Below are 21126 nucleotides of genomic sequence, written 5' to 3' on the forward strand. Positions count from 1 at the left end.
GTTTAAATCCCGGCGTTCAGAATCCCGACGCCGGAATCCCGACCGCCGAAATCTCGACAGTTTCTCCCTCCGTGGGTGTCCACGACACCCCTGGAGGGAGAATAAATTAGCGTGCTGAGCGTAGCGAGGCACTGGGCCCGCTGCGTGGCGAGCACAGCGAGCCCGCAAGGGGGGGCGATCCACATCCTCCCCTTGTCGGGATTCCGGCGGTCGGGATTCCGGCGTCGGGATTTTGAACGCCGGGATTTCATACTGAATCCCTTAAAAATGCTTAGGATGAGTCACATTTTTGACAATATACATGTTATATATGTTGCCATTCAAAATGTTGACACCAAAAAAGTCATCATGCACGAGGACGACATTGACAAAAGGTTGATAGAAGCAAAATGTTGACATGGCAATTGTCGACATGCTTTTTTTTGTGATTTTTTTATCTAATTTTTGGGACTTTTTCATACTTGAACATCAATGTTGACTCTGATTGGTAATGGTAAAATGTGCTGAGTCTTGTGGTTTTGAGGCACCTAATCCAAAGCATGGCAAGCGAACCGCCACACGAGGGTCTGCACTAATTGGGGGTCCGTGTGCTCAGGTATCAACATTCACACTAAGAAAAGTGAAAAAAAAAACATGTCAACATTTTCCTCGTGGACCTTGTGCATGTCAATCTTTTGTCAATGTCAACTTTGTGGATCCATGAAAGGAAACAATTAGATATTAGGAGAATGCACACAGGAATGGAAGGTGTTGGTGGGCACCCATTCAAAAATTGTAAGAATGTATTGTGACTTATTGGATTAGTGTTTGTTACAATCTTTGCATAAATGAATAATAGTTGCTGACTTCTTCCATCTATGTTGAATGAATAAAGACTGGACTATAGTATATACACAAATATAATGTATGCGTATGGGAGCACTCACTGCTGCTCAGTGTAGTGAGGCGGCCGCCGTCTTCCTGGCCGGCACTTCCGGGTTGCCCACCTGTGTGTCAGGTAAGGGCGTTGGGCAGGTGAGGTAGAACCGCGCATGCGTCCCGGTGACCTCGCCTTGGCTACGTTGCAGACCCGTCTCACCTGCAGCTGGGTCCAGCACAGCGGAAGTAGGATCAGCAGCGACTTCTCCTGAGCTGTCACCATCATCACCTGTCCCGCTGCCCAGCATCCCGGAGGGGAGTCCCAGCAGCGGCAGCCAGGCATCAGGACGCGGCCGGGGCGGGGAGGAGCCCTCTCTCAGCCTCCCCATCACTGTAAGTAGGAAACTTCCTAAACTCTCTTCCTCTAATGCAGTGTGTCAGTCCCATCCGGGAGATGAGCAGCATAGAGGGTAATGTACATTGCATGGGCAATCACGCAGTAGGAGAGCCTCCAGGGAGGTGTGTGTGAGGATGTGACAGTACAGGACGATCCTGTCTACCTGGCTGTGCAGGGCACTCACTGCAGGCTCTCCCTGCGTCTCTATAGATTCACTCTATATTAACTCTTCCTGTGTCCCCTTCTGAGATCACATAGATTACATAGCACATTGCACTGACTATACTGTATATACTATATAGAACAATGCATTATACTGTATATACTATATATATATATACTACAGAATATAACACATTGCAGTATACTGTATATACTATATAGCACATAATGGTATACTGTATATATTATATAGAACATTGCAGTATACTGTATATAATCTATACCACACTGCATAATACTGTATATACTTTATATATATTCATTGACTTTTCATTAATAAAAAATTATATAAAAGAAAATATTGTATATACTATATAGCACATTGTGGTATACTGTATACACTATATAGCACTTTACGGTATACAGTATATACTATATAGCACATTGTGGTATACTGTATATATAATATACCACACTACATAATACTGTATATACTATATAGCACATTGTGTATACTGTATATACTATATACTACACAATACTGTATATACTATATAGCACATTGCAGTATACTGTATATTTTATCTACCACACTACATAATACTGTATATACTATATAGCACATTGTGGTATACTCTATATACTATATACTACAGTACACTAAATAATACTGTATATACTATATAGCACATTGCGGTATATTGTATATACTATGGAGCACATTGCATTATACTTATAGCACATTATGGTGTACTGTACATACTATATAGCACATTGTGGTATACTGTATATACTATATACTACAGTACACTACACAATACTGCATATACTATATAGCACATTGCGGTATATTGTATATACTATGGAGCACATTGCATTATACTTATAGCACATTATGGTGTACTGTACATACTATATAGCACATTATGGTATACTTGATATACTATATATAGCACATTACATTATATTGTGTATATGCTATATAGCACACTACATTATATTGTGTATATGCTATATAGCACACTACATTATATTGTGTATATGCTATGTAGCACATTATGGGATACTATATAGCACATTACGGTATACTTGATATACCATATATAGCACATTACATTATATTGTGTATACACTATATATAGCACACTACATTATATTGTGTATATACACTATATAGCACGTTACTGTATACTATATGTATCATATTGTCTCCTTGACAGATACAATTTTTATTTATTTTTTTAAAGTGAACGATTAAAAGTGAAATTGAGCCACAGGTTTATTAGCTGCCAATTTCTGTAAGTGGCCAACATCTCTTCTTTTATCTCAGCAATAGAATTAAATGTAACAGTTTTGTGGTTTCTTTTTTTTGCACACTATTAATAATTAATAAAGCACCACATATTAATAGTCAGTATCAAGTATTTATGTAATTTACCTCCTTATGGTTAATGTGGATCATGAACTTTGGCTTCTAAATTGGTGGCAGGTTTTCTCGCTCGCCATTGCGGTGTTGCAGAGATTTGGCAGTTAATCATATTAGTTTTCGGAGCCTGCAGGCATTGTTGTAGAATTATTTGGGCTTTATCTGCGATGAAGAAAACATCCATTGTTATTTGTCTGGTCAGTGTGCCCCAGTGATATCTTCACATTGACATTGAAGACCTGCTTTTGACAATAGGGCTCCTATGGTCTGTCAGGGGTTTTCCATAATGGAGCACCATAGTAGATCTGGAGTGATTCAGGTTTTGCAGGATTTTTTATATACAATATTTTATTAATTATTCCATTTTCTTTTAAAGGCCCTAAAAATAGACAGATCGTATTCACCCAGTACAGAATCTCGGAGTGCCGCTTTATTTCTCTACCTATATCCAGGAGCACTCTGAGGGCACTGGAGCAAGTTTTTATTCTTACACATTAAGTCCTGAGTGACTGGTCCACCCCCCAGATATAGATATAGATATATAGTCTAGTGTCCGTGTGACTCTGACACACTGCCGTCTGTTGTCAGCAAGTGAAACTACATCTACTAGCTTTCAAAGCATTTGCTTGGAGCGGGCTTACAGTACCATCTGTATTGCTTGGAGAAATTTGTTATATCAAAATGATTTAAACAATTTGGGGGAGATTCTCTAAAGCAAGAATGCGGTAAAAACCCTGCTATCTGTGTTTTTTACCGCATTTTGATATGCAGAAAAACCCTCGCTGTGAGGAGTATCACCAGCAAAAGCTGGCAATACCCCATAGAAGCCTATGGGCTTCTTAACGTTACCCACGCCGCCCCGAACGGACCCCCGCCACCTCGCGCCGACCCCCTCACCTGCTGTGTCCAGGCAGCACAGTGTGTGCTGACTGGACCTGTGACCTCCTCCCTGCACTGTATCCTATTCCGGGTGCAGGGAGGAGGAGGAGAGGCCACCTGGCAGCAGCAGCAGCCCCACGTAATGGAGGGAGGGGGGAGCCGCCAGGACCCGCAGCACATCACCGGAAAGATCGCAAAGGACAGCTCTTAACGCAAGAGCTGTCCTTTGCCATAATTATGGCATATGTTACAGCATATGCGATAATTAGGTCTGCGGTAGCCGGCGATGTGCGGCGGACAGGAGGCGCGGATGCTACAGCATCCCGCCCTTTGTCTGACTGACCATTGTCTGTTTTCCAGCATTTGGGAGTAAATTTTTGACTGTCATTTGCTCCCATACATTTCCAGTTTTTTGTAACTACCACAGATTGGACAGATAAATCTGAAGGTGTGTACCCAGCTTTAGACAAGATATCGATGATGGCCTTGGGGATTGCTGGAATAAATTGATCAATTACATGCAAATTCGTTTTAATACAAGCACATTGAATGTTTTTTCTTGCAAGATTATATGTTAAAATGTAAAACCACTTGGTTATTTGTGGTAGGAAGAAGGCTATTACACACAATAAGTGGGAAGAGGCAGTTTGTAATTATTGCGTTACTTCCTTTGTAACTGTAGAAAGAAATGTTATGTTACTGTGTGCTAGTCATCTGCCTTTGTCACTCTGTCGGTTGCAGAAACAAAGTTGCTTGAACAGAGTTCCGTGTAGCCTCAAATAACCTTCATGCACCCCCTCAAGATAGGATTCCAAAATAAAGAGATTTAAAAACAGAGATTTTTTCCTTGCTAGTTTTTGTACTATTGCCGCCAGTTGGCATAATTGAAATAGGAGTCAAATTAAGTCTTATGTGAGAGCTTTCAGAATTAAAAGGATTTTGCAGAAGTCATTTGATCTATTCATACATATTCTTAGAAAAAAAAAAAAACACTTTAAAATAAGAAAAGCAAATTCAACACTAATAATATGGTTATCACTCAACATTAAAACTATAAGGGCGGGATGTATTAATATACATCGCCGCCCAGCCGCCATGATGCTACCGCATATGTACTAACATATGCGGCTAGCATCGGGGTGCAGTGACGGAGGCCCCCGCGATACCTGTTATGTGGTTTGCGGGGGTGTCCGTCACATCCCAGAGGCTGTCAGTGTCCCCGGCTCCTCCTTCCTGTAGCCGGATGTCCTCCCGGCTGTGACACCTGCTGGGGGAGGAGGAGATCGATGGAGGACGGGAGGGGGGGCTCACGCGGACGGCGGGCGGCGATAGAAGCCCATAGGCTTCTATAGGGTATACCATGTCCGGCGGATGGGTAATGGTACATAGGAAAATGTGGTAAAACCCCAGTTTTACCGCATTTTCCCTTTAGTACATCCCGCAGTTAATGCTCAATTTTGGGTGGTAATTTGTACTAGTGTCCCCCAACCTTTTTATATTTTGATTTGGTAGACTTTCATAACCCATATGTTTGTACATTACATGTCCAAACTATTACCACTTTAGTATACAACTGATTGGGCCCTTGGGACTATTATTATTACTGTTCAGAGAATAATTGGCCATTCACATCATTACACGCCCCAGTGGAGCTTATAATCTAGATTCCTTATCTCGGGTGCCTGATGACGCTCCGACAGTCAGGATTCCAATGGTCATACTCCAACATCGGAATCCTGACTGTTAAATGCCCGACAGTTGGGATCCTGACTGACAGTAGCTTTTCTCTCTCGTGGAGGTCCATGACCCCTATAGAGGGAGAATAGAACGTGTGGTGAGCACAGGGAGACACAGCCCACAGCGTGGCGAACGCAGCTATCTCGTAAGGGGCGCCTTAGCACTCGCCCTCCCCTGTCGGGATTCCGATGTATGACTAATGACCATCCCAAATGTCTGAGGATCATACCACACCCACTTATCTCGCATGCATACACGTATTGAAACTACAAATCATCTATTATATACAAACTATTTGGTGCACAGTGTATAGTGTGTGCAACAAACCAGAAGGTCCGATTTAGTCTCTGAGGATGTTGCCTCCTTTCCAGTGATCATTCTAGCAGTGATGCGGTCGATAGGTCGACAAACAAAAGGTTAAGTGTCAATAGGTCGACCACTAATGACTAATTGTTGACACATGGAAACGGTTGACATGAGTTTTTCGTGTGTTGTGTTTTTTATTTTTTTAAACAGACTTGTTCATACTTTACCATCCCAGCATAGAGGGAGAATGTAGATGACTTAATATAATGTTACATATGGAAAGCAGAAGTAGTATAAATTTGTCTCTCTTATGAAGCTGGTATTTGTAACTTAATCTCTATTTTGTCTTTAATGTCGAGTTAATGTGCAGTATCACAGATCAAACATAGACTAGATTACTTGTTGTATCTATTAGATTGATAGGAAGAAGTCTTCAAGGAATTTGAGTGTACCCATTGCTATGGAAACCTCCATCTCTAGGGATGAATGCTACAGAGCATATATTTGGTTTTTTTTAAGACATGGAACTCGCTATACTGTATTATTTTTAAGCTAAACAATAAATTATATTGCTTCACATTTTTGTAAGTGGAATCTTAATACAATGTTTGATGTGATAGCAGATGCGGTACTCTTTACCTAGATGGACGCCAGCGATTGAAATCGCGGGCGTCGGGGGTAAAAATCGCGGGCATCGCGGGTAAATCGGGATGCCCGCGATGACAGCGATTTTCCCATAGGGAACAATGTTAAAAAGGCTGATTGACCGCGATTTTACTGTTAAATGCCTCAATGGACCCGATTTGGCCATAGGAATCAATGTTAAATGGGCCACAGAGCCCAAATAGGCACAATTAACCCTTAAATGTCCCCCCCAATTTTTAACGCCACCCCACGATCCACGCCAACCCGAAGCGTGGCGAGCGCAGCGAGCCCGCGAGGGGCGGCGGTACGCGTCCTCCGACCTTTTCATGCCCTACTATCCACTAGGGCGTGGAGTGAGAATAGAATAGTGTGGCGAGCGCAGCGAGCCACCGAGCCCGAAGCGTGGCGAGGGGACGCGGATACCTTCACAGTTATACGCGTCCCCTCGCGGGCTTCACAGGTGTCCGTGGCGACGCGGACACCTGTGAAGCCCGCGAGGGGACGCGTCTACCTGTGAAGGTATCCGCGTCCCCTCGCGGGGCTCGCCACGCTTCGGGCTCGGTGGCTCGCTGCGCTCGCCACACTATTCTATTCTCACTCCACGCCCTAGTGGATAGTAGGGCATGAAAAGGTCGGAGGACGCGTACCGCCGCCCCTCGCGGGCTCGCTGCGCTCGCCACGCTTCGGGTTGGCGTGGATCGTGGGGTGGCGTTAAAAATTGGGGGGGACATTTAAGGGTTAATTGTGCTTATTTGGGCTCTGTGGCCCATTTAACATTGATTCCTATGGGCAAATCGGGTCCATTGAGGCATTTAACAGTAAAATCGTGTCCATCGGGCCTTTTAACATTGATTCCTATGGCAAATCGGGAGCGTCGCGGGCATCGCGGGTACATTTATGGCCGGCCGCGACGCGACCGACACGATTTCCATGTTTAACATGGGTTTCAATGGGAAATCGCGGGCATCGCGTCGGTCGCGTCGCGGCCAGACATAAATGTACCCGCGATGCCCGCGACGGGCGCCCAACTAAGTAAAGAGTACCGCAGATGCTTGGTGGACTTAGCATGCATCAGACACATTGTGCATGTGCCTATATACCAGTGTTTTTCAACTGCTTAGCCATGGCACACTAGTGTGCCTTGAACTGTTCTCAAGTGTGCCCCCAGATCTAGAGATGCCCAAATCAGCATTTACAGCCACCACCAGTTCAACTGTTATTCACTGGTCTCTTCTTTTCATGTAAAGAGCCACTGTATTTTATTTTTGTTACCTGTGGGGACCAGTGTGATTGTTTTTTTTTATATGGGGGCCAATAGGTTTGGGTTTTTTCCTGTGGGGGCCGATGCGTTTTGTCCTGTTGGGATCTCATGGTGTGCCTTGGCAATTTTAAAATCGTATTTATTGTGTCGCAAGGTGAAAAGGTTGAAAATCACTGCTATATACTGTACAGCTGCAATTACTTATTGAAAGTGGTTGCATATAGGACACACAATTGCTCACTTTGAAGGCCATACTCAGATGGATAATCTGCCCCTAGCATAAGGCTGGTGAAATTTATAATGGTGCTACCGATGGTGGCATCTAAAGAAGCTCATGGCATGATTGTAATGTCTTGGGTGGGGTCTTAATCAATTAACTTAGAAACAGCTTTTAGTATTTAGTGAGAATACTAGGCTGACACAGCCTGGCTGACTATTGAAAGCTGACTATTGATATTTTGTCAGCTTTTAAAGTAGGAAGATTTTAAGTAGGGAAAAAAAGTTACATAGATTAAAGATTGGACTTATTCTGGACTTAAACTGGACAGAAACTGCCAACCAACTTAACATCTTGAAATCAAAGTGATTCAGAAAAACAGAAACTACAGCAACTCAGAAAACCAAGGGACTGCTTTGAGTGAGCTCACTTCATACTCACAACATACTACTCCTGGCTATCTGACTGTTCATCCAGCTTATCACCATTTCTGCAACTGCTAAAACTTTGAGTATCACTGTTAATGCTTGTATTTGCACTGTCTGTTTTGAAAATGCCCAGCTGTACCTCTAATGACTTCACCACTTCTGCTCTTCCATTGATAGTAGGTGTCCCCCATAATTTTATTCTTGGTCCTCTTCTTCTCTATCTCTATATGTCCTCTCTGGGTGAGCTTATTTGCTCACTTAACTTCCACTACCACCTCTATGCTGATAATACTAAAATCTACCGCTCCTTTCCTGATCTCTCTCCTTCCATCCTCACTCATATCTCTAACTGTCTCTCTGCTGTCTACTCCTGGATGACCCAGCTCTTTTTTAGACTTAAAATATCAAAGACTAAGCTGACCTCTTCCCACCCTCCAGCATAAAACCTGACCATCTCTCATCCTAACCTACTGTTTATGCCCACTTCTTTCCCCTTTGTGTCACCCCTGTCTGTCTATCCCTCCCCTTTTAGAATGTAAGCTCTCACGGGCAGGGCCCTCTCTCCTCTTGTGCCTTTCTTAGAATATATAAACCTCTGCCACCCTGATGATTGCTTCAGTGTCCTGTCCACTGATGCAACTATCCATATTAACCATGTACTTGTCCTAAACTGTCTTGTACTGTAATTTGATATATGTTTTTGCTCCTAATTATGCTTTGTAAAGCGCTGCGGAATCTGTGTGCGCTATATAAGAAACTGTTAATAATAATAATAATAATAAATTTGGATGTACACCAGGAAAGGCCATTGTAGTGGCATTAGCATAAAGCCGCAGATGCCACTACAACAAAAAATGCAATGAAGGTCACATCTTCCTCCAACTCAAAATTAGGCCCTATGAGAGTGCGATTCGGTCCCCAGTGATAGATCACACACCCTTAACAGACCCCGCCCAATTATCACTACTTTTAGAAATTTCAGGTTTTTCCATCCCAATCTGCCCCTGCTCAATTCTTTACCATCCATTTTACCCTTTCAGTCTACATATTTTTGGGCTTCTAGGACTTTCTTTTGACTGTAAATTGAAAGAATACGGTATGTGTTCTCGAAGTGTAGTCCTATAGATTGTAACAAATAATATTGCAATAAAAGAAAACCTACTTCACAGAATGAGTTGAGACTTCATTTACCCGTATTAGAGTTCCATAGCCATATGGCTTAATAAATCAACATCTCGGCAGAGTTACAACTTACAAAAGCAAATGGCAATGTTCTTTAAACCAATATATAGAATATTATTTGGCGTGGCGTGAGGTTTGACTGCAATAACTTTTTTTTCCAGTGGAAACTTATTTTTCAAAGTAATGAGATGTTTTTATTATCAGTAATTGGTTGTTGTAATTTAATCAAAACGACTTCATTTTTAAATGAAAATGTACATTGTTTTTTTTTTTTTTTTTTTGCTTTCACCTCCTAAAGTAACATTTAGAACCTCACAGTTGTAATTAGAACACATTTATAGAGAATTAAGAAAATGACATGTTCCTGCAAGCAGAACTTGTTGTCAGCACATAATATGGGCGTTAGTATTACAACAGTCGGACAGTATTAAATTAATAAAGTGTCACTGTGATGGCTCTTTTAATGCAACAAGAATTGAAAAGACAAAGCAAGCCAGGTAATTCTGAAATGGTCCGACTAGTACAGGGCACAAAGATGTTTGGTAGTAGAGACTGGAAGTTTTCTTGGACTTTCAGTGGTTTTTATTTGCCTACTTAAAGTAAGTGCAAGCAACACTGATAGCCTTCTGAGACTATTCCTGATAACACAGGGCTGTATAAACAGCCAGCGAGGAATAGGAGATCCGGGATTACGTTTAAACAAGAAAAACACGGATGCTCATATAATACTGGGGCAGATGTTGACTAATGGCTAAACTAATCAGAGACTTGTCACAAGATTACTTGTCTCTCATTGTTCTGACATTTGATTGGGTGCTGTGGCTTATCCTGTACAGAGGATATTTGTGACATTTCTGTCTATTGGTCTGCATATTTTGTTCATGGAGCTGATTGGTTGATGGTTTATCACTCTCCATTTTATCCCTTTTCAAGGCTTAGTACATCTCACCCTCAAACACCTGCCCGCTTATGTTCGGAATCCCAGCTGTCATGATTCCGGCACAAACATCCTCATTGATGTTGGATTTCCGCCAACTGTCTCCTGGTAGTAGTTGGGATGCCAGTGCAGGTATTTGAAACGCCAGGATGCTGAATGCATCTCATGTTTAGACTCCTTATTAAATTGATAGGCGCAAACAAATCCTTGTTTCAATTCAGCAATTGCACAAAGTGTTTTAGACCTTTAAAACATTCAACATGATAGTTCTTGTCAAACATCTGTGATGGTCACACCTGTTTAACCAACATACTCAGTTTGTACATACAGTAATAGACTTTAAAGTGTCTGTCACACAGGAAACTGTGGTTAGTCTTCTTTTTATTTATTTTGTAAAGTGAATCACTAAAAGTAAAACATTTCCAAGGAAAATTACTTAGAATGTGGAATTGTGACTTAGCCCATTCAAGGTTAGGTATCTTTGTTAAATCATACAAATAATAACAGCTATTTATATAGATATTTGAATCCAATTGCTTTTACTACTGTAAAACTATTCCTACAAATTTTATTTTGGACTGTTGTGCTTATTCTTGGTATCAGAATCAGAATCTTTATTTGTCATAAAATGGCCACATGCAGTGAACATTAAACGAAAATAAAAGAGCATACAGCACATATATACAACAAAAGCATAAAAAAGACAGTGATAGCAGACAACCAAATCGTACATGCCTACATTATTCAACCCCAGGATTTACAGTTATTTAAAATCCGAACAGCTATTGGAAAAAAACTCTCTCTAAATCTCTTTGTCTTACATAAAACTGAACGATAACACCTATGAGATGGTAATAAGGAGAAAAAGTCATTATATGGGTGGGTAAAATCACTCAGAATACATTTTGTCTTCAAAGAAAGTCGACTCAGAAAGATGTCATGCAGGTTTGGCAGAACAACACCCACTGCCCTACCCGCAGTTGACACAACCCTCTGAAGGGACTTTCGATCCGCAGCCGAGCAGGGACCAAACCAGGCCAATAACCCATAAGTGAGGATGCTCTCAATTTCACAAGAATAAAAATTAGTCAGGGTCTTCTCACTCAGACCAGCCAGTCGCAGTTTCCTCAGGAAATACATGCGCTGGTTGGCCTTCTTAATAATGATGTTAATATGGGTATTCCATGAAAGGTCATTAGCAATATTGATACCCAGAAACTTGAAGGTATCAACAATCTCCACCGGTTGACCATTTAAAACCAACGGACAACACATAGTCTTTTTGTACCTCCTAAAATCTAAAATCATTTCTTTTGTCTTGCTCACGTTAAGGATCAAACAATTCCCACTGCTCCAGGACTCTAATTTCAAAACTTCTGATCTGTAAGCCGACTCATCATCATTGGTGATAAGACCCACAATGGCGATGTCGTCTGCAAATTTAATAAGACGGACGGAATCTGAGCTGGAGAAACAGTCAAACGTAAATAATGAATACAATAAGGGGCTCAAAACACACCCCTGAGGGACTCCAGTATTAACTACAAGTGTAGTGGAAACCTGGTCACCTATCTTGACGGCCTGAGGCCTATCAGACAGACGAAGACATGCCTCACAGAAGCAATTTATAAGTAGATTGCTACAAGTATCAGTTTAGCTGCAAAAGTCAGCATGTGCTGGTCATCATATTGCAATGTCAACAGCACAAGTGCCGATGCCGTAATGTTGAATGTCACAATGCCACAATATTGCCAATATAATTTTTAGGGGTTAAGCCTCATACATACTAAACAATATTTCAAACGAAATCTCTCATTTTGGCTCTTCTGAGCTATATAATATCGTAAACAATGCACGCTATCGATATTGTTTGCACGCTCATAATCGTTAACAATGCACGCTGTTAATGAACCCCCATTGTCTGTATATGCAGTTTAACCTTGACTGTGGTCAATGACTACATGTTCGGCAGGGGAACAGATAATGCCACTGAACAATATTGCAATATCGTTCAGTGTGTATGCAGTATATAATTTGTTGGGGAGTTCAAGGGAAATTGTTAACAATTGATATTGGCATTTGAAATCTGTGGCTCTCCAGCTGTACAGTTTTAGAATTCTGTAATAGCAAACCTCTAGCAAGGCATGCTGGGACCTGTAGTTTCACAAAAACTGGGGCTTTAGGGTTAATATTGGTTATCAACATTTTTAAAATGTTTCCATTGCGTCTGTCAACCTTGTATACCTGTCTAATATAATGACTGTTGACAGTGTGATCATTTACTTGTTTTCCTTTTCTTTTTTTAAACAATTGCCTTTGAATACAGTGCATATAATGCTGTACAACTCATTGTGAGGCAAATGTTACATGCTGAAACTGTAGAACTGATGTGACAACTCATGAATAGCCAGTTTGGTTGTTTCTGGCCAAAATTACTTTGTTGCTATGCATAAGGAATCGTATCTGTTTTATGGAACCATGGTGGGAGTTGATTAGTAAGATTATAGATATGGTTGTTCGTTAATAATCTGTGTGTGTGTGTGTGTGTGTGTGTGTGTGTGTGTGTGTGTGTGTGTGTGTGTGGATAATGTCATTAATCAGCTAGACTTTGTTCACATACTGTAGTTATTTTACTGGCTGACTTATTTTTTTTTTCTCTGGACTTTTCATACTGTATGTAGTTAAATTGGTTCGTCTCATCGGTACTTATATGTTAGTTGGGCGCGCACTAAGCTATTTGCTTAGTTTTCCACATCCCCTCGCGGGGCTTGCCACGCTTCGGGCTCAGTGGCTCGCTGCACTCGCCACACTATATAAAATCCCCTCCATGCCGACATGGATAGTGGGGGTATGAGCACACTAACTATAGTGGGCACCCAACTAACATATAAGTACCGTCTCATCATATGGCAACTGTGCCACCCAGTGCATCAGGACATAGATAATCATCCTAAAATGAACCTGTCACCAACATAGACTGAAACGTGGATAAGATCTGACTCATTGGTCATTATTTTTCATATGAAGTCCTGTGAGTGCCGCAATTCTTTCCACTACTGTACAACGGGATTTCCCTGGAGGGCACCTGGGCAATTAAAAAGTATTTTATTGTGAAGTGCCAACACACAACATCTATATTGTAAAATGCCCCAATTACCAGGATCCCATTGCATTCGTTTTTTCATTGGACAAATATGTAGATTATAATTGTATTAGGATGATATTGTGCACTTTGCTGTGCGTAGTTTTTATTGTTTCCCATAAAACAATTGTATAGGTAGGTTAATTGGCTCCCAACAATTGTGTGTAAAGCTGGGCACACACTAGAATATTTATCAATAGGACAAACTAAATGGTTCTTACAGTATCCAGAATACTAGTCCCTTGCTTATGGGGGATATTCAATCCTGGGCCACGACTGTCGGGTTGGCCCAACAGCTGTGACTCTGTCCATTCTCAGCCTGCTCAATGAGAAATTGGCGGGCGGGATTTAATGTCCCGCCTTCCAAACGCCGAAAAGGGGGCGTGGCCACGAGATACGGCCATGGATTGTTGAGCTGCGGTTGGGAACTCGACAATTCCTACTGTTCTCGGCAGAACAGACTAAAATTGGGCCCGTTCTGCCGGGATCCTTTTTTCAATGCTGCCAGGAAAGACATCATTGAATAGAGCCCCGCCGCTATTTTGCCCCGTCCCCCTAAGTCTTTTAGTAGCCAGCAGTCCTGTTGCTTTTACACTTTTGCTGTATATTTGAAAATCATTAACCCTCTGTGCTGACTTTGAAATTCATGTTTTACTAGTGTGTTAGCAGCCATAAAAGAATTCACATTTTTATGGAAATTGAACCCACTGGGCAAAAATACCGCTTTAAAAAAAAAAAATTTCAGATAACCTTATTAACAATTATCCATTACGGCTGTATTCTCATGCTAAGTAACTTTGTTTTCCAGATTTTGGACGATGCTACAATAAGCAAAATGGAATATTTTCCATAGGTACATTTGGGTTTCGTTTGGCTGAGACGCTTCTTTACCAACATGACAAACTTTAAAAGGCTGGTCTTAGGCCAGCGGTTTATACACTGGAAACTTGGGGCAGTGACTCTTATTTTTATGGGTTTTGTGTTTTTAATACAAAAAGAAGTAGTGGACAGAGAGATGGACGAGCTTGCGGCACAGGGAGGTTCATACGTGAAGAGAAAAAAAATGTTGGACATGGTGATGGAGGCTGTAAATAATATTAAAGACGCTGTGCCAAAAATGCAGATTAATGCACCAGAAAGACAGCTTGATGATAAAGATGAGAGACGGTGTTTGCCAGGATATTATACTGCCGCCGAACTAAAGCCTTATCTTGATCGGCCACCTCTGGACCCTAATGCACCAGGAGCATCTGGGAAACCATTTAAAGTGGACAAGCTGACACCTGAGGAGGAGAAAGAGAGAGAAGAAGGAGAAAGGAAACATTGTTTTAATGTTTTTGCTAGTGATAGAATTTCGTTACACCGAGACCTTGGACCTGATACAAGGCCCCCAGAGTACGTATATATCTTGGTTTTGTTACATAGTTAAACACCATAATCTTCCATTGTCAGACTAGGGGATAAACATGACAAAGTAATGGAACAACTAACAATCTACCAATTGCTTGCCATCGGTCATTCCTATACAAGACAGATGTAATATCTATCTACACACCTGTAAGAATACAAAAACATTGCTAGACTTGTCTGTTCCTTTTAATGTGGTAATATTTTCTTTTTGCAATCCGACTTCTGCCCATAGATTTTACAGATTAACCCTCAGTGTGCCAATGCTGCTGTGAGCGGCCCTCAATAACTCCTAAAAATACCAACGTCACTCACATCGACTTTTCTTCTTTTAGTATGAATAAATACAAATGCAGCAGCAGCATAAATACAAATACAGCCAAGTCCATTAATTGAAGATTAGTTAAATAAAGAACAAAAAAGAACAGTCGCTGTGAGCGGCGCTGGCATTTTTAAAGGATATTTTGAGGATCTCCCACAGCAACGTTGGTACTCCAAGGGTTAATAAACAGGTTTGCTTGGTCATTTTCAAACCAAATGTTGACAAAGTTCCATGGCAATCAAATGGCTAAAAATAGAGCCCAGATCATATTTGTTTTTTTTTCTTTTTATATGTATCTTTAGATGTTTTGCCCATTGTCTTTTTACTGAAGATTTTCTTTAAAATGTAAAGTTTGCAGTTTGTAGCTATCTAAAACAATAGAACTATACAGTTTTTAATGCACCTCAAAGGAACACTACATCAATGGCATATCATTTCTTTATATAGAGATCAGGGAGGTAGGGCAGCTTTTTGGGATGATTGCCTACATCACCTAGATAACTCCGTGACTACGGGAGATGGCCGCTCCTGTGGTCGCTGGCGACGGTGGCTTGGTTTAATCTGCTGACATCTCCTGTTTATTGGGTATATTCAATGCTTTTTGCGAGCTGTGACAGCGAGCAGTGCTGACTGCTCACTGTCACAGTTTGCACGGTCAGTATACAACTGACCCTTCATTGCACACGCTGTCTTCACCTCGCTCGGGCATTAAGCGGCGAGTGTTGCTTGTTTTTGGTGATACCCGCCGTTTAACCCCCTCGCCGGCCGTGTTATATACTGCCCAATGTTACTGAGAAGGCTTCATAAAACAAAAGCCTGGAAGAATGGCCAAATGATGATCTATGTAAAACACAGAGGTTGGAAATGATTTCTCTATGGGGGGTAGTTGGGTTCAGTAATGGGACAGCAGGTAAGTTGTGGACACATCACCTTGGTTTGTTCACAAAATCTACGGCAAGTGTTATGTGTTCCCTTTTATTCCCTCCATTAAAATACAGAAAAGGTTCAGTTAATGTCCCTTTGGCCAAAAGTCACCCATAGTTCAGAGAATCTGTCCCTGAGTCAATTTATTTTTACTATGTTACGTTATTTATGTGAGGGCCAGGTGAATGATCATACTGCCACCTGAAAACACAGATTCCCTGGTAGTATTATCCAAAATGGCATTTTACGGTATAGATCAAATTTTCAGTGTTTTTCTGCAAAAACATTTTTATGTATAGGTCTGTGTCATTTATGCCCATTCTTTTTTTCCAGGTGCATTGAACAAAAATTTAAGCGGTGCCCACCTCTGCCCACAACCAGCATCATAACTGTGTTCCACAATGAAGCCTGGTCTACTCTGCTCCGCACTGTATACAGCGTCATGTACACCTCTCCTGCCATCCTCCTCAAGGAGATCATTATGGTGGACGATGCCAGTACAGATGGTAAAATGGGGAATATAAGGAGTCGAGTTTAATGATATACAGTATTGTAAAAATAAAAAGGGGCGTTGAAAGGGTTAATGCAATTGCAGTTTTATGTGTTGCTGCCAATGGAAAGTTTGTATATGAGCAGGCCTCCAAAGGTAAACAGTAGCTGCACTTACCTGCAGGGATGCTTTTTATACAGCATTAAATGTTGAACTTCTTCCAAACATATGTACTTACACCTTTGTAACCAGCAGAAGGCTTAGGTGTCTTTTCAGATGGAAATCATTCTGTTTCACAATGATCTACAGTACTCCATTAGTAGAATGGTAGAACTCTTGTGGCTGCACCTGACATAGGCTCTTATTCTGGTTCACTCGCAAAAGGCAAATTCCTTCTCAAATGGACAAAACCATGTACACTGCAAGGGGAGCTGATGGAACGTGCAGAGAGAGTTAGATATGGGTGAGGTCTCTATTGCAGTGTAAAAATAAAGCAGTCCATATTTTCTCTGCACAGAAACAAAATAACTTACCCAAATCTAACTCTCTATGCACAAGTTACATCTGCCCCACTTGCAGTGCACATGGTTTTGTCCATTTGAGAAGGTATTTGTCTTTGCGAGTGAACAAGAATAAGGGCCATAGAGTATGAGCTGTGCAGGGTCCCATCATGAGGTGTATTCAATGCCACGGCGAGGATCTTATTTTCGGAGAGGAAAAGCCATCCTCGCCATCCAACCCCCTCGCCATATTCAATGTTTTGCCAGAATCTTCACCCTCAGAGGACGGCGAGGCTCCCCTTAAAGCGAGTCTGCTGCATTTTGTGGCGAGCCCCGACCTTTTGATGGCCACACTCGCTGTCTCCACCTCACTGAAAAGAAAATGCGAAGGGGAGGCAGTCGAATAGTCTGACGACGAGCTATCGGCACTGCTCGCCGTCATAGCTTGCCGTTAGAGCATTGATTACCCCCCATGTGAACTTCATTGGCTTCCATATTTCCTCACAGACAGGCTTTTTTTTTTTTTTTTTTTTACTCCCTCGGCCTTCATTTTGCAAACCAAATAACTGAATTTCCTAAAAACACAGGCAGAGTTCATGTCGTAGTCTCTTCTCCAGTTCAATTGGTGTCCATATAATAAACAAGTACAAGCGTTCTACGTTCTTTACGCATTTGGCACATGACATTAACCCATACAGCTTGAAAACACTAGCACAGTATAATAACCCGTAACATCACTTGGCATGATACAATGACACTTTCTCTCATACTGTATAATTACAATGCAGTAGGCAGTAAGTACAATGTCACTGACCGTTTACAGGAAACACTTGGTTCTTTTATCGGCAGAGTATTTGAAGGATAAACTAGATGACTACGTGAAACAGTTTGGGATCGTGAAAGTGGTCCGACAGAAAGAGAGAAAAGGACTTATTGCTGCTCGCTTAGCCGGAGCCTCTGTAGCAACAGGAGACACACTGACTTTTTTAGATGCGCACTGTAAGTACAAAATCACAGTTACACTTATTGGCCTAGGTATAATTCTCCCATTGATTAACTAATTCCATTGTCTGTATATGAAGCTTTGTTACAATAAGTTTCTGCTACTTGTACTTCTATGGCTGGGTTAAAACTAGAAATGTGCAGGTCCGGAATTACACAGATCTTATTGGCTATCGGCTGTCACATGTTTTGGCTCCAAAACATGTGACAGCCGGATAGCCAATAAGATCCTGCTAGAGATCCGGGTAAATACGAACCTGCACATCTCTAGTTAAAACACAGCATACTGACTGACGCTGCACTAAATCACAGCATATACGTGTGTGACCTCTTCGGGAATCGCATTTCGGAACACACACTATTATATAGATGGGTTAAAAAAGCATTTACACACACACAAGTTTGCTTTATAAACGTTTCAGACACTTGAATGCTGCTTCTTTCATCGGGATATCATTATAGAGAGCAAGTTATGCTAGGCTTGGCACTTTTATATCTCATAAAAGTGCATTTTGAACACAAGGCACTAATTATGTATATTTAATAATCCTAATACACACCACTTACCTGAGAGCGTACCTTGCTCAGAGAAGGAAAGATATGTGAGCATGCATTATTTTGTATGTAACCTGTACTAATTCTCCATGTTTTAGGTGAGTGTTACTATGGATGGCTGGAGCCCTTACTGGCGAGAATTGCTGAGAATCACACAGCGGTAGTGAGCCCTGACATCGTCACCATTGAACTCAACACTTTTGAGTTTAGCAACCCTTCTCCATACGGCAATAACCGTAACCGAGGGAACTTTGACTGGGGGTTAGCATTTGGATGGGAGACTGTTCCTGTTTTAGAAAACAAGAAAAGGAAAGATGAAACCTATCCAATAAAGTAAGTAGAGAAAATAACATGCATTATTGGGAAATTGTAAGAATTAAATCAATGAATAATTGTAATAATTAGTGGTTCCTAAACTGAGGGGTAGATGTATGAAGCGGTGATAAGGGAGGAGAAGTGAGCCTGGGGAGAAGTGGCCCATGGCAACCAATCGCCAATGAAGTTACATCTATATTTGCATAATATAAAATAATACAGAGCATTTGAGTGGTTGCCAGGGGCCACTTCTCCTCCCTTATCACTGCTTCATACATCTGCCCCAGATTACCTAGGCATATTTATGGTCAAAGTGATAGGCAACACCTGTTCTAGTGGCTTCCAATATGTGCACAATCTCAAGCACAACTATACACCATCACTGAACCTAAGGATGACGGGTAGAAACAATGTACCTAATTTAATAATTTATCATTAAAAAAACCAGCAAAAAAAAAATAACCGGTTACTCTAGGGCACCTTGATTCAAGAAATTTTGGGAACAACTGTATTTATGCATGTGAGGTATCTTATACGAAATCTACATAGTGTTCATTCTAGCACCCGCTATCCTTGAAAACCCATGCAGTTCCTCTTCCCTGCCTGGGTTGTCACTTTGCTTCTTAATTATCTATTCAATCCACTTGGACAATATAATATGTGTGGAAAAGGAATATGCAAAAGAACACAATCAAAATAACATGCAGATTTTTTAGCTGCATACAGTATGGCAATTGTAAATCTCTGCCTACACATAAAGGGCGGTATTAGAGCCCAGCCACTACTTCCGTCGGGGGGGTTGGGGAATATAGTCTTTTGCCTATTCAATGCTGCCGTTACTGACAGCATTGAAGGCCATTTCCGACAAAGCAGATCTGACGTTAGAGCAAGTCAAATCTGTTTTGGCGGAGACGGCTGCAGATAGTCGAATTCACGGACGTTTTGGACAATCCGCGGCTATTTACGCTGATTTGTATACTAACTGTCTGGTTTCTGTCGGAAGGAATTAAAAATGGCCCATATTCCGACTGTCGTGGTATAACATGCAAAAAGGTTATGTCATGAACTCAAAGTCCCAATTAATTGGCAACAAATCCTAAATATAAAATACTATAGTTTTATTAAAACAATAAAAAATGTGTCCTATATGGTTTTTTAAGTGTTTGAATCATAATTTTAATTATAGATTTATCTGTGTGTTATGATTAATGACAAAGGTTTGCTAATTTTAATCACAGACTTAGAATTCATATGTTGAGATTAACCCCTTGGGTGGTATGCGAGGATATTTTCGTGGCAGGCTCGTGGATGTTCGGGGCGGCTTGGGGGGACTCGGGAGAGTTCAGGGGCCAGAGTCCTCCCGAGCCTCCGCGCGCGAAACAACACCGAGCCTGCCGCCTGTCTGGTCAGTGATGACTGACAGGCGGCAGGGAAACTTTGGCGACAGGGAAGCTCCAGCGTACTAATGCCAGAGGTGAGGGGGGGGGGCCTCCTGTGATCTGTGGTGGGTTTTGGGTTTTGCTGGGGCAGGACAAAGCTGCTCTGGTAGGTTTGTCCTGCCCCAGCAAAACCCCCCACTCAAGGGGTTAAAGCAATAGACTATTTTGATGTTTCATAAAGGAGATCATAAGGCCCATTATTGGTTACATATGCGCTTTATGATCCTTAACTTTTTTTTACCTAAGCAGTTGCTGACCACTAAGTTGCGGTTTCTATACTGTTACGAAATGACTGACTACGTAGTGTGAAGGAGGTTACTGAGTTCTAGAGGTTCCCAGGATCTGCTTTAGCTGCGGTAGGAGAAAATGAGTGTCTCAGGGTCTGTGGAGCCTGTGCTGCCTGTTTCTTCCATACATACTAATAAGCTATTCGCGACAGCAAAAGCTATTCAGGTTTTTCTTTTTTTTCTTTTTTTGTGTAGGATGTTGTTTACTGTACAGGTTACTTAACCCTTCGAGTGCCAACATCTCTGTGAGAGATAAATACAAATAAAAAACGTTGTGTACAAAAATATATATATTTCCTATATAAGGT

General features: G+C 41.4%; 1 protein-coding gene across 2 annotated transcripts in view; it reads left to right on the forward strand.

Moving 5' to 3' along the window:
- Positions 1-1102: 1102 nt before the first annotated feature.
- The window catches only part of GALNT3 (polypeptide N-acetylgalactosaminyltransferase 3), a 36980-nt gene continuing 16956 nt past the window's right edge, over positions 1103-21126 (forward strand). The window contains exons 1-5 of one of the 2 annotated variants that reach the window (XM_083152064.1): positions 1103-1251; positions 14386-14972; positions 16564-16736; positions 18070-18219; positions 18876-19110. In XM_083152064.1, the coding sequence (XP_083008190.1) occupies positions 14473-14972; positions 16564-16736; positions 18070-18219; positions 18876-19110 (1058 nt within the window). In that variant the 5' untranslated portion in view covers positions 1103-1251; positions 14386-14472. Of the gene's footprint in view, positions 1252-1290; positions 1329-14385; positions 14973-16563; positions 16737-18069; positions 18220-18875; positions 19111-21126 lie in introns of those variants that run through there. The other variant, XM_083152067.1, reaches the window with a different exon arrangement.

Source organism: Crinia signifera, chromosome 7 (genome assembly GCF_055691185.1).
Source record: "Crinia signifera chromosome 7, ASM5569118v1, whole genome shotgun sequence".
Taxonomy (NCBI): Eukaryota; Metazoa; Chordata; class Amphibia; order Anura; family Myobatrachidae; genus Crinia; species Crinia signifera.